At 37.0% G+C, this 15,158-nt stretch overlaps 2 protein-coding genes across 2 annotated transcripts in view; one reads left to right on the top strand and one right to left on the bottom strand.

Annotated features, from left to right (window-relative positions):
- pappa2 (pappalysin 2) overlaps nucleotides 1-12,714 on the top strand; it is a 58,481-nt gene extending 45,767 nt beyond the window's left edge. The window contains exons 22-23 of the mRNA XM_081374036.1: nucleotides 10,675-10,773; nucleotides 12,103-12,714. Coding sequence (XP_081230162.1) covers nucleotides 10,675-10,773; nucleotides 12,103-12,210 — 207 coding nt within the window. The 3' untranslated portion in view covers nucleotides 12,211-12,714. The remainder of the gene's footprint in view (nucleotides 1-10,674; nucleotides 10,774-12,102) is intronic.
- A 1,118-nt stretch (nucleotides 12,715-13,832) lies between these two features.
- astn1 (astrotactin 1) overlaps nucleotides 13,833-15,158 on the bottom strand; it is a gene marked incomplete at both ends in the record, with an annotated part of 225,612 nt that continues 224,286 nt past the window's right edge. Inside the window, one exon of the mRNA XM_081373616.1 lies at nucleotides 13,833-14,070. Within this exon, the coding sequence (XP_081229742.1) occupies nucleotides 13,833-14,070 (238 nt within the window). The remainder of the gene's footprint in view (nucleotides 14,071-15,158) is intronic.

Here is a 15,158-nt window from a genome sequence, read left to right on the forward strand (position 1 = left end):
AAAAAATACAAGCATCATCAAAGTAGTCTATATGACTTTAGCTCTATGTTTCAAGTCTTCTGTATTCATGCAGTTGTCGTCTAGACAATTATAGAAGTATAGAAGTTCAAATAGTTTTGAAATTAACAGTGGAATGTTTTGGAAAAACTACTTTTTTTTTTTTTAAGTAAAAGGGTGAAGAGGTGTTTAGTAAAGTATACCATTTAAATTAATGAAGTTTGTGACTTGGATACATTTTTAAAAATGTATTCAAACATATTTCTTTCCAAGTGTTTTTTTTAGGGGCCAGTAAGACTTTTTTTGGACAATAAAATGGAAGAACATATTAAATTGATCAAAAGTGACAGTAAAGATATAATGTTACACACAATTTTTACATACATTTTAAATACTTTTTTCTAATGAAATTTTTACAATTTTTAAAATTGACACCTTGCATGATTCATTGATACTCTCCTCCCATTAATATTGCGACTGAAAGGAAAACTCCTACAAATCCATATGCAATAAGGTCAGCCACAAAAGTAAGTGTGTCTACTCCTTTTCAGCGCACAATTTTCACTGCGTGTCTTTAGTAAATCCTGACAGTACATTTTTAACGGTAAAATAAGGTTCGTGCTGGTGCAAGCTGTTATTACATCTTGTCCTAAATGTGTCCTGTGGTATCTGGCACCAAGACATTAGGTGCAGATCCTTCAAGGATATATACAGTATATATCATATACAAATTATTGCTATATAATGACTATTATAGTAATATTATATGTGACCAATGATACTTGGTTAAAAAACAGATAAATGAGAAGAACCAATGACATCCAATGCCATATTTGATGTGCAAGCTACAACATTTTAGTGAAAACATCTTACATTTTGTCCTGCACACAAAACCATGCTGTATATTTTGTGTGGCAAAGAAAATTGAAATACCACTGATTCAAAATTACAGCATATGGGTTTGAAATAATATTAGGGTGAAAAACAATGATGAAAGAATTGTATTCTAATACTGATTTGTAGTGTACACCAGAAGTATGTTGGCATTTAATGGAAGACGTAGAAACAAACAGCAGAGTTCACATCTGTTCCCTGTCAGATCTAGAGAGGAAAGAGCACTCTGACAGATAACCACCAGCAGAGCATTGAGGTGGTCCAGGAGGAGCAGCGAGCACCATAATCAGTGATGAATGATGACGGTGTTGATTGTTTTAGTTTTAGTTTCCAATTATTGTGTCATGGAGGTCCAATGCACTGGGGGAACCTGTTTTGCTATTCACTATCTCTGTTGTCATAACCATATGTACGTCTATTAACAGGGCCGTTTGACCAAAAATGGAACTCGCAAATCAATTCCTGTGATCCATTGAAACATTTTTTTAAAGCATGTATAAATAAAGCATAATAGGTCAAGCTAGTAGTTTGCAATATGTCTCATGAGTGACTTTGGCTGAAGGAATTCAGAGCTAGAGAGCTATACTTGAGGTGGCTTGTGATGAACCTAGTCCAAAGGGTCAAGAAATAGAATAATTTTGTTTTCTATTTTTATTTTGTCTGTGTATTTCTTGGTTTACACATTCCCGAGTTTACATTTACATCAGCAATGAGGCATTTTGCTGTCAGAGATTTCCGACACCATCCACTCTAATGTGGAGACATCTTGAACATTTCCTGTGGCCAAGAGAAACATTTACCGCAATGGTTGATGGACTGCGTGCCACATCTTCCCACAGCATGCTGACAGATTCATTCCTACCGGTGCTCCTTTTATCGCAAAAATAAAACCGAATGAAAATCTCATTGCCACTGTAAAATGTGGTATATACATGATCATAAAACATATTATTCCGGTTTCTGTTCCTCCAGAGTCCTTCCCGCAATTCACAGAATCCTGTTTAAATTCACCCCAAGCACTAACTCATCAGACTTTGTCGACAATCTTAGTGCCAAAGCAAATGAATGATCTTATCGGTGTGTGTGCAGGTCAGTTGGACAGAGGGAATTTAAAGGATGTCATGGAACTGATGGATGCATTAAACCAGTTGTAAAATAATCACAAATGATATGTGACGAAAGTAACATACCAGGCTTCGCTAAAAGTCAACAGAAGTAACGCAGCAGAGTAATGTGAAGCCTGGAAGTGAAAAGAGTGTTGAAATTAACAGTCGTGCATTTTGAAAATAATGGATGACTGTTTACTGTAATTCTCTCTGGATTTTTAGCCCCATGTCTTGAAAGTGAAAGGGTGGGGCGGTGTTTAGAACAGTATGCCATTCAAATGTTAGTGATATACAGTACATATATATCATACATATATATATATATATATATATATATATATATATATATATATATATATATATGAGCAGTATCACTCGTCTGAACGGATTGTAAAATAGGCTCAATGATTATATGATTGTATGTAACATGTTTGAGGTCTAAATAACTATATTCCCGCCTAAAAAACTCCATTTAAAACTCCATTTCGTGACACAACATCAGTAGTATTTAAAAAAAAATATATGGTGGATTTGCTCAACCGACATAACAGTCACTTCAAGGGGAGTGACACAAATGGTGAAACGGTTCCAGTTCTGATAGTGTGTGAATATCGCAATGCTGGATAAGGCTCTCAGCCAATCAGATTCGAGAACCAGAAAGAACTGTTGTGTACTGATTCTATGGCTCTCAATCCTAGTAATGATCAAACTAAATGTTTCAATGTGAGTGAAAAGAAAATCTAAAATGATCCTGCAAATTACCATAAGTCCTGCATCTGAAATATAGCTTTCCAAGCAAACATTTGATTTACAAGTACAATCAGTCCATAAATATTTCTTTTTTTTTAATTATTTAATAATCAGAAGTAGTTTCGTGCATATAACAAATAAATGCCTAACAGTTTAAATTAGAAGGACCTGAAAGATGCAATGCATGAATGTTTAATGACTGTGAATGAGCTGCACTGGGTCTACAACGCCCAGCCTTGTTCAATCTCTTTCAGATCAATGTACTTGTGGATCACACAAACACACAATTCAGCACATAATGAAGGTCTTTCATCAGTCCATCTTAACAGCATATATATATATATGTAAGGGATAATGTAGAGCGAGGCGGTTGTTATAGCAAATACAATTCCGACAGGCTGATCAGGAACCTGACGCGAAGCGGAGGAGGAATCCTGCGTCCATAGCAACACTCTGTTTTTCATGGCAACGGTGTGTCATACTTAGCAGCGGTCTGTTATCAAGAAATAACAGACCGCATTCTACATTAGAATTCAGCCAAGCCATGTAAGTAAGGGATAATGTAGAGCGAGGCAGTTGTTATAGCGTATACAACCCCGACAGGCTGATTAGGACAATGACGCGAAGCGAAGCCTGAAGGGGTTGTATTCGCTATAACAACCGCCTCGCTCTACATTATCCCGCTTATTGCATGGCTACCTACCAAATAAATCAATAATTTGACACAAAATATTGATATAAAAAGGAGTTTATTGATTTAAAAACAATTGTATTGCTTCCACTAAAGAAAATAGTCCGTTCCGTCTCTACGGTTAGAATCCTGCGTCCATAGCAACGCTCTGTTTTTCATGGCAACGATGTACTTAGCAGCGGTCTGTTATCAAGAAATAACAGACCGCATTCTACATTAGAATTCAACCAAGCCATGTAATATATATATATATATATACACTCACCTAAAAGATTATTAGGAACACCATACTAATACTGTGTTTGACCCCCTTTCGCCTTCAGAACTGCCTTAATTCTACATGGCATTGATTCAACAAGGTGCTGAAAGCATTCTTTAGACATGTTGGCCCATATTGATAGGATAGCATCTTGCAGTGAATGGAGATTTGTGGGATGCACATCCAGGGCACGAAGCTCCCGTTCCACCACATCCCAAAGATGCTCTATTGGGTTGAGATCTGGTGACTGTGGGGGCCATTTTAGTACAGTGAACTCATTGTAATGTTCAAGAAACCAATTTGAAATGATTCAAGCTTTGTGACATGGTACATTATCCTGCTGGAAGTAGCCATCAGAGGATGAGAACATGGTGGTCATAAAGGGATGAACATGGTCAGAAACAATGCACAGGTAGGCTGTGGCATTTAAACGATGCCCAATTGGCACTAAGGGGCCTAAAGTGTGCCAAGAAAACATCCCCCACACCATTACACCACCACCACCAGCCTGCACAGTGGTAGCAAGACATGATGGATCCATGTTCTCATTCTGTTTACGCCAAATTCTGACTCTACCATCTGAATGTCTCAACAGAAATCGAGACTCATCAGACCAGGCAACATTTTTCCAGTCTTCAGCTGTCCAATTTTGGTGAGCTCGTGCAAATTGTAGCCTCTTTTTCCTATTTGTAGTGGAGATGAGTGGTACCCGGTGGGGTCTTCTGCTGTTGTAGCCCATCCGCCTCAAGGTTGTGCGTGTTGTGGCTTCACAAATGCTTTGCTGCATACCTCAGTTGTAACGAGTGGTTATTTCAGTCAAAGTTGCTCTTCTATCAGCTTGAATCAGTCGGCCCATTCTCCTCTGACCTCTAGCATCAACAATGCATTTTCGCCCACAGGACTGCCGCATACTGGATGTTTTTCCCTTTTCACACCATTCTTTGTAAACCCTAGAAATGGTTGTGCGTGAAAATCCCAGTAACTGGGCAGATTGTGAAATACTCAGACCGGCCCGTCTGGCACCAACAACCATGCCACGCTCAAAATTGCTTAAATCACCTTTCTTTCCCATTCTGACATTCAGTTTGGAGTTCAGGAGATTGTCTTGACCAGGACCACACCCCTAAATGCATTGAAGCAACTGCCATGTGATTGGTTGATTAGATAATTGCATTAATGAGAAATTGAACAGGTGTTCCTAATAATCCTTTAGGTGAGTGTATATTAGGGCTGTCAATCGATTAAAAAATTGAATCGCGATTAATCGCATGATTGTCATGAGTTAACTCGCGATTAATCGCAATTCATCGCACATTTTTTATTTGTTCTAAATGTACCTTAAATTAAAACTTTTCAAGTTTGTAATACTCTAATCAACATGGGCATGGATAAGTATGGATGCTTTATGCAAATGTATTTTTATTATTGAAACCATAGTCAACATAGAGCATGAAGAGGAGACATGTTTCAAAGGTCATAGATGTTTTTCAAAGAACTTGTTCATGTCTATTAGACACATGTAGAAAGAACAAAGAAATACTAGGTTCCCATTATTCTCTTTCTTTGCACTGAGCAATTTACTAACACAAACATGTTTAGATTTTTGCTAAATGCTAAATGTACAGTTATTTATTATTAGTTTGTCTCTCTCTGTGCCCATTTTAATGAAGCTAAATTCTGAATAAAACTGTTTTCATTGGTATATTTTACTGTTTCATTTGTCAAACAACGGAATGAATATGAAATAGTGACTGAAACGCGACCCATTAACCAGCTCTCCGTCTCCCTTCCAAGATGTTAATCTGCACAAAAATCCTGATAATCGAGCCGTTGTCTGATGAAATCAAATACACATAAGATAAAGACAATATTTGTGTTATGATTTCGGCTATACTTGCATGTAAAATTAGAGAAGCAACATAATATCTGTGTTTAACTGAATTAAAGCGCTGCTCCTCTGTCCAGCGCGAGACGCAGAGAGAGAGAGAGAGAGAGAGAGAGAGAGAGAGAGAGAGAGAGAGAGAGAGAGAGAGAGAGAGAGAGAGAGAGAGAGAGAGAGAGAGAGTAGAGCAGTAGCCTACCGGCGATTCTCAGAAACTAAATAAGGTTTGGGCGCTTTTTTGAAGGGAAAAAATCGCTAAAGGGGTCTGCAATGTCGCTAAATTGGCAACACTGTGTATCTCCATTTCTCCAACTAGGGGTTGGGCCACGGGTCAAACAGAAAATACGTGCTGCGTTAATCGCCCGTTAAAAAAATTAGAGTTAACGCGTTATTAACGCACTAACTTTGACAGCACTAATATATATATAATCTCATTTTATCATCAGCAGCATGTCAAAGTTTTTCTTTTTCCACGGACCTCACAGTTTATCATTTTTAATATAGTTTCAGAGTAAAGTTGACAGGTTTTATGATCTATTCATTCTACTTTGGAACACATCTAGATGTTTTATGATATTCAAATACCCCTCATATCTGCCAGACCCTCTCATCTCCTCTTGCCCTCATTTGTTACCAAGCAAAACAGTTGCTTTTATATTGGAGACTCAATATAAATTATACCACAGCACATGTTCCAGTTGCTCTGCACCACATCCAGAAGGTCTTTCTCATTTTAGGCTGATGATAAGTGAAGAGGTCGGCTCAGGTTATGCTTTAGTTTATGTGTCATGATTAATATTTTATTTTGAACCAACAAGGCCAATCATAGGTAGACATTTAGTCTGCTCTTGTAAGTCATGGTTCTGGAGAACATTTTTTTCCTTTTTTTCTGAGATGAATGAGAATGCTAACAGAAAGTTTTCTTTTCCCTGGTTTCACAGACATGGCTTAAGCCTAGTCTCAGACTAAAATGCATATTTGAGCTGTTTTAACTGAAAGCAACTTGCACTGACATATCTTAAAATATGTCAGTGCCATTGTTTTGTCTCAAGACGCACACCAATAATGTTTCTTTCTAAGGAACGTTTATAAAAGCTACTTGAATGTCCTAATTGAACTAATGCCTAATCCTGGCTTAATCTAAGTCTTGTCTGTTTGTGTGTAGTTGCTTGGTCTTGATTTGACCCTTGTATTTCGCATGAAACCAGCATTGGAGTCAGCATTTTCCCATTTTTGTGTGGCTCCACTTGAGAAACTTTACAGATGATGCCACAGGTTTATGAAGAACCAATGTTCACATTCCTTGCTGCAAATATGGTTAAAAGAATGGCCATCTGATTCCTCTCAGGGCATGCACTGGGTTTCTTCATCTTAATTTTTTAAGAAAATTTGACAACACACACACACACACACACACACACACACACACACACACACACACACACACACACACACACACACACACACACACACACACACACACACACACACACACACACACACACACACACACACACACACACACACACACACACACACACACACACACACACACACACACACACACACACACACACACACACACACACACACACACACACACACACACACACACACAAAACACTTCATTCACCCTTTCACTGTTGTGATGTGTTACCTAAAATTTGTTTTTCAGCATGCATTTAAAAACAAAAAGGAAAAGTTTACATTAGAAATGAAATGGAGGGGAACATAATTAGTAGTCTTTTGGGAACTCTGGAGAGAGCCAATCAAGGGGTGCATACTTCAGTAAAGTGAGATGCCAGCACTAACATGGGGCCTCAAAACATTGTTGTCCATGAAAACATGTTGTTGCCATGGAGTTTTTGTTTATTCTATCTTTCTCTAAGCATTAAATGTGGTCAGTCAGTCAGGCAACCTGTGGAGTGTGTCATCCTTTGCTCCCGTGGGATGTTTAGGGATTTCATGTAAGGTGAAAATACACCTTTATTGTTTGCTTCAGATAAGATTTTGTTTCGTTGTTCTCCGGTGTCTCAGAAACTGTTGCTAGGGGTTAATTGTGTTTTTTGAAAATACATCTTTTTAAGTGACTCATAGAGGTTTTCATTTTCAATAAATTTCTCTAATCTAAATCAAGCTTTGGATACTGCCCAAAAACATAGCAGGGTTGCCTCCAAAAAAAAAACCCTCTTTGAGAGGAGGCCAGGAAAAAGAATTTTAGGACAGATACCTCAAAGTAGACAGCTTGAACTTACACTGAGCAGTAGGCTATCTGAGATAAATATATATTCATCATCGGATTACAGTAGGGTCATGGTATCTTTACTGTTAAGTCTCGGAACATTGAGGAAAACACCTAACAAATTGCACCGCAGGTCCTTATGCCTAAAATAAAACTAGGTAACACTTTATTTTACAGTGTCCTTGTTACACATCTTACATGTAGTTAATGTAATAATAAATACCAAGTTCTGGCACGAAACTCTAGATGGCACAGGCTGATAGGTCCTTAACTCATTTGGTTGCAATCGCGTCGCCATCTGCATAGCGCAGCGGTTTGGTTGCTGTTGCATTAGCGGCCAGTGAGCTGCGGCTCAACGTTCAAATACCGCTAGTGTTGCTGTTAGCAGTCCGCAGCGCGCTTTCAGAAACCCTCCACCTTCCCCAGCTCCACCTGTATAGATCTGCTATACCGGGGTTATTTCATGTATGTGTCTTACATGCTTACAGCAGTGTCTGTGAATGTATTGGCAGGAGCAAGTCTCTGTACTCGGAGCGTAGCAGATCTATTACACCAAGACCAAAAACATTACCATTACCATGCCAATCTCTCCGAGAGATGTCATGATGCATAATTGCGTGTAACTAACCCTTAACCAAACCCTAATCCTAACCCTACAATAAGTGGATGTAGTTACTTATTATTACTCAGATACTTATGTGTAATTACACTGTATTAAGGACACCATAAAATAAAGGGTAACCCAAAACCATCAAACCAAAACAGAAAGAATGATTATTTTGGCTGTCAGTTTAAATGTAATAATTTCAGCAAGATTAGTTATGATGAAAAAAAGTCAACATGAGGCTTAAATGTGATTTATATTAGATTGTCTATTGTTGTGGTCAACGACAACGGCATGTCACGATTTGGACATTTCCTGACTATTGTTTTGTCTTGTGCCAGATATACACGAGGTCTAGGTCAGATGATTTTGTGTTGCGCTTCAGATGGTTGAGTACAGCGTTGTTTAACATTCACTGGCAGTTTTCCTCTTGCTGGCCGGGGCAGATGCATTCCACACATCCTTCCCATTTACTGTTACACGATTCTTTAGTTTAGGCATTAGGTCATGTTTCTTTTTCCAGCCAATAACAACTTGAAACTTATCTTACAACCTTGTGTTTAAATGAACGTGCTACATATTACACGTGCGTTATTAATGTTGTTTTAGATTCAGATATTTAACTTGTAATATGTAGCACGTTCATTTAAACACAAGGTTGTATGATAAGTTTCAAATTGTTATTGCCAATAAATGTGTAATGTGCTTAAGGTAATAAAATGGATGGAGAACAAGAATAAAGAACTAAATGAAGTGTACACAAGCTTGAAACTGAAGAATGAAAAATGCTATTGCTTATGACTTGGAGAATTGGACCACGGCAGGAAAAACATTTTGGATTGGGTGTAGGTTTAGCAGGGATAAATTCTACAGAGATCTCCTTGCCAGCTGCTCTTGCACAGGGATGTGGAATCAGGTAGAAGCCGGACTCTATGAAAGGACTCCACAAGCACAAGAGAGCCAAAAGTATATTTGGCAGACTGCTCTTTTTTTTTCCAGTTATTGGCATCAGATCCTTTAGGTTAGGTAAATTCCGTTAGGAAGGCCTTGTTACACATTTAAAAGTGTTTATGCATGTTAAATTTGATAATTGTAGTCCACTCCAGAAGGTTGGACTTCGCTCCCTTGGGCATTGCAAATCAGGTATCCATGCTCTCGCACAGGTGAAGTAATGACATTGAAGGAAGCACAAGGAAGTTAGGAGGTTTTGTCTGGAATAACAGATGCAGTTTTATTTTATTTGAAAGGAATAAATGAGAAATGCCACCTACCATAAAATATACAGAACTCCCTTTGGCATGATTCATGCATTTCATTCCTCTGAGATTCAAGGAACATCCGTGCAGCCTCATGTTCAGAGAAAACTGTTAATTGAACATTGTAAAATGAAGTAACTCATGCATGAACCTTTAAAGGGCACATTTACTAGTTCAGTCTGTTTAGGTTTTTTGGACACGTAAACGGTTTCGTAGGATGGAAGGCTATAGTTTGCCTGTTAGAATAAGCTTAATTCTATTTAAACTATGATTCATTCTTAAATTAATTGTGTATAATGTGAGCATGATTTTAGAATTTTTATAAATATTTTCTATTCTATTATTTTCATGTTATGACTGATAACTGACAAATGACCCATATCAATATTTGTTTTATAAATAAATCAAATAAAACAGAAAATCAATGATTTTAAATGCTACAAGTGAATTTAGGCATTAAAAAAATTATATTTGATTACATTTAACAGTGTTATTGGCAACACTTTACAATAAGGTCCCATTAGTTAACGTTAGTCAATGCATTTACTAATATTAAGTAAAAATGAGCAACACATTTGTTTTTCTTAATTTCTTAAATATTTCTTAATATTTCTTAATGTTATAAAAGATAAGTGTTCATTGTTAGTTAATACTGTAATATTAACAGATACAAAGTTTGATTTTAATAATATATTAGTAAATCTTTAAATTAACATTAACTAAGTATTATTCATTGTTGGTTCATGTGATTAACTAATATTAACAAGTGGAACCTTATTATAAAGTGTTACCCGAAATTATTAGTGTTTTTCTAAAATGAAGTGAGTGAGATGACGGCAAAGATCATTTAAATGAGCATGCACAATTAAATATCCAATATCGCGCGATACTGATAAATGAATCTTTAATATAGTAATCTCGACAAAAAAAATTCTTTGTAAATGTACATTAAATAAACACATTCCTTTTTTCGCTTTCTTTTCTGTTTTGCAGCCGTTCGGAGGAGATGGTTGGTGCGACACCATTAATAACCGAGCGTACTGCCAGTATGACGGAGGAGACTGCTGTCCATCCACTCTCTCATCTAGAAAGGTAAATCAAACCCTCTAAAGCTCATTTGAAGGGCTATTCCTCTCATCCTCATTCCATCCTATGCTGCTTAGTCATTTTCTCATTCCTCTCCCAGAGTGCCAATCTCGGTCTCATATCGTGCCGTCACATTGTCAACCCTTTCCATGAACGTCGCCCACATCATTAGGCACTCAGGTGGCGTGTTCTCCCATAGAGAGAATGAGCTCGGGGAAAGTGTCTGTCATAAATAAATGACTGGATAGAGCAGCTTTTATTAGCAGATGGCCAGGTGTCAGCGGTCACGGGCAACTGTAAAACAAGCAGGGTCTGAGAAAGTGAAATAAACCGTGAGGAACAGCATCCTGCCACTGTTGGTCCGACGGAGCTGCCATGCTTCTGTTTACGCAGGCCATGGAAAAGTCCGAGTACGTTGGTGGGGCAGTCTGGTTTAAGAGCGTCTAGGACGAGAGCCAGAAAGAAGGTTGGACAATAAAGAACAAATTCCTCTCATCCCTCCTTCTGTGGCTCTTTTCTAGCATCCAAATACCTGCCAAATGCACGGGAAACAAAATGATATACTCAGATACTCTTGCACTTTTTTGTGTGGGTGATCCAAAAGCAAATATTTGGGTATTTTTAAAATGCGTCTGTCATGATTATTTAGCATGAAACTAAAGCTAAACTTCAGCGATCCAAAGAAATGCATCACAAATGAGTGAATGGTCTCGATTGGACTACGAATGGACAACTGCATCCCATAAACATCAGGTGAAATCAACGCTTATCCTCTAGTTTCACGTTTACTTTTCCTGCAGTGGGCCGCTTAGCTGGGAATTTGGGTTTATTTTGTAACCTGTGGTGATGGCACGAATTCTGGACAAGAACCTCCTCCTGTTGATTCTTAACATGTGTTCTCCTCTCCTCTCCTCATCTGCTCACAGTCGGGGTTTCTCTCTCTCTCTTTTTTTGATCTCTGCAGCCCTGAACGTGACCATCCCGTCCTAATCAATCCTAGAAATCCTTCTAGTGTAAAAACCCCAATCCTTGATTTTCTAGTTATGAAAATAAACACCCGACCAGGCCATTCTCCAAGTTTTTGTACATATTTCTTCAATAAACAGTTTGGTCATTTTGAGTAATTTGGTCAACAGTTGATATCGATCAGACATCTGGAAAAAGGTAACGCTCATTGTTTTGATCCACTGCGATGTATTTTCGAGCCGAATTATCCGAACCACACTTTGATCTCTCGTTCAAAGACTGCGTGTGGCTCCCACATACCGTATAAGATGTTTGTGGCCGAATATTTTTTGGACGCTGTTTGTAAAAATGTGTCTGATTGATTGACAGGTCATTCAGTTCGGGGTGGACTGCGATCACGATGAGTGCACCTGCCGTGACCCCGAAGCCGAAGAGAACAAGGGCACAGCCAAGCGAAAGGAGCCAGGACCGCTGTGAATGATAGCAAGGCGGAGAGCGCGCAGACAGCTCTCAGACTGGCTTGAAAAGAAAATGTCAAATAACCTGAATGTTGTTTCTCGTGCCACATGAGAGAGAGGCTGATCAAAGGCAGTAATTCAAACCATAGCATTGCATAAAAACAATCCTCTTCAACACTAATCTATAAAATACTACCAAATATATTTTCAAAAACTCTAACATAGGTGTAGATGTAGATGTGACCAATATTTTAGCCCACAGTCTTTAAACTATCTTCACCTATATGTCATTAATACAGGTATATAAACAAGTGCTTATCTTCAGAACTCTGGATTTATTTTATACCCTCTACATTTACATGCAAAACCTGTGAAATGCATGTGTGCTTTGGGAAAAGACAGTTCATTTATAGCAATTGTAATGGAAATATATGATACTATTTTTGTATGCTCTTCAGTCTGTTAAAGTGTAGTGTCACTGTCATATCAATAAAGAATAAATACACAATATTAAAGACAAGTTCGGTGGGATTTAAAAAGTCTATTGTCCGTTATTGAGCGCAATATCATTTTTTTTTTAAATATAAGATATTTAATTTTAAGATTCAAATCATTTTTAACTATCAAATGGTGCAAAATGAAGACAGAAATACAATATGAAATCAAGAATATTAAGGTTGAAAATTAAATATATGAAAGATAAAAATAATAATAATATAAGGAAATGAAATGGTAAAGAAAATGTTGTTTTTTTACTTTCAGACTCTCTGTTGACATGTCAGACTTCTCCAATCATTTAGTCCTCTTAAATCCCACCCCTTTTCTTACAATCAACTGCAAGCTCACATTTAGATCTGGCTCCAACCAATCAATAGAACCAAGTCCCCGCCCTTTTTCCATCGATAATTCATTTTACTCGGATGTACGTCACAATATAGAAGAAAAGATCTGCCACTATACTTCCACTTTGACTTGAAAGAACTGTGTAACTCTCATTACTTTTGTTAAAATTTCAGTTGAAAAATGAAATTATCATTGATTTAATTTGGCCAATTTTATTTGGAATAGGAAATAAAACATAAACAAGACATGTTATTGTACACAACTTTTAAAATGATTATTTTCATAATACTGCTTATACTTTAAAAAACGTCTGTACAGTTGCTTGACTTCGCATACCTTAGTTTGAATACTACATTCAGCACATTAGTAATAGATTTAATATCTAATTAACATTTACATTTGCTATAGCTCTTTCCATATCTATATGCACTACAAAGACAGACGTTTTCATCACATGAAGAAGAGACAGTTTTAGTTCTTGTGAAAAAGTCTTACCTATACAAGCTGGTGTATGCACTATTTGATCAAATACACCACTAGTTCTAAATGACACTTTAATGCAACTTTCCTTTGCCTGTACACTGTACATTTGTATGTTCAAGGCCAAAGACACATCACTTGAATGCTTCTTGAAAAATCAGGATGGATTGCTCACGTTCCCACCAAATACTTTCCCCTTCATCATTAAATGGCCAATTAATGTTAAAACTGATGGAGCAGATTCTCTAGAGAGAAGCCCTAAAGGGGAGGCCAAGTTTAGGTACAACCCCTGACTAGTCCTCTAGTTGTCCAAATCGTTTAAAGTTCCTTGGGTTCTCCATAATCATTGTACATAACGGAGAGCATCTGATCTTCACATGCCTTACGCAAGTCTTGGCTGAGATTCACCCAGCTGAGCCCGAATGCTTTGGTATCTGTATAACGACAAGACAGATATTTAAGGGATGCTCTGCGCAAGCCAATTTTTGGTTCCTGGAGGAGACCCCGGCACCAACCACTGAGTTCATCCAGCTGAGACAGGATCAATCCAGCTTTCCTGCAGAAGCAAACACAAAGATGATATTGAATTAGTAATATATGTTCATTTAGATACAGATTTTCTGAATTATATGCATATGCAACACAAAATCAATCAACTATACTATATTATTATTATTATTAGGGACCAAACACCAAAGGTGTTGTACCTATTATTTCCGTTAGTTTTCTCATTATTCTTCTTTTTGGAGTCTCTAACTCAATCCCTCTAGCGCCACCAACTGTCCAAATATGCAATTACGTTTATGCCAATAAACATAACAAATGTCTTTTTTAAACCAATTCCTTGCCTCAAGATGATTCGAATGCACCCATGTGATTATATTTTTGAAGATGTTTAAGCCATTTTTGACTAAAATAATCTAAAATGTCTTTAATTAGATGGTCTGATGCTCCCAGCCATGCTTGCATAATTCATTGTGGCTTTTTTTGTGCATGGCCCCTTAGTCGCTGCTTGCAGCTATATTTATTATTACTGTTGTTATGATTATTATTACGAAAAAACAACAACACTTTAATTGAGCAACGATTCATTTAAATTGAACAAAAGTGACTATAAAGACATAATGTCACAAAATATTTTTATGTGAAATAAATGCTGTTATTTGAACTTTTTATTCATCAAAGAATACTGAAAAAAAGTTAAGCAGCACAACTGTTTTCAACACTGATAATAAGAAAAGTTTTTTTGAGCTACAAATCAACATATTAAAATTATTTCTGAAGTATCATGTGACACTGAAGACTGGGGTGATGACTTCTAAAAATTCAGCTTTGCCATCAAAGGAATATATTGCATTTTATATCAAATACAAAATAGTTTAGATACGTGTAATAATATTTCACAATTTTCAACAAAAGTTTTATGAAGTATTTTTTCTTTGAAATATATTATTATAATTTATTCATCTTTTGGACGATTAGTCAACAAATCCTCAGTAAAATAAAAACTCACTCACATACTTTTCATTTAGGCTCAAATCTAATTTGATTCCTTTATAGTAATATTTGTTTTATTTTTGTACCATCTAATTACAACAAGGTCTCAGTATGGACGCACACAGCACATTTCTTGTTCCGCAAGTG

The sequence above is a fragment of the Scardinius erythrophthalmus genome, assembly GCF_964197995.2.
Source record: "Scardinius erythrophthalmus genome assembly, chromosome: 9".
NCBI lineage: Eukaryota > Metazoa > Chordata > Actinopteri > Cypriniformes > Leuciscidae > Scardinius > Scardinius erythrophthalmus.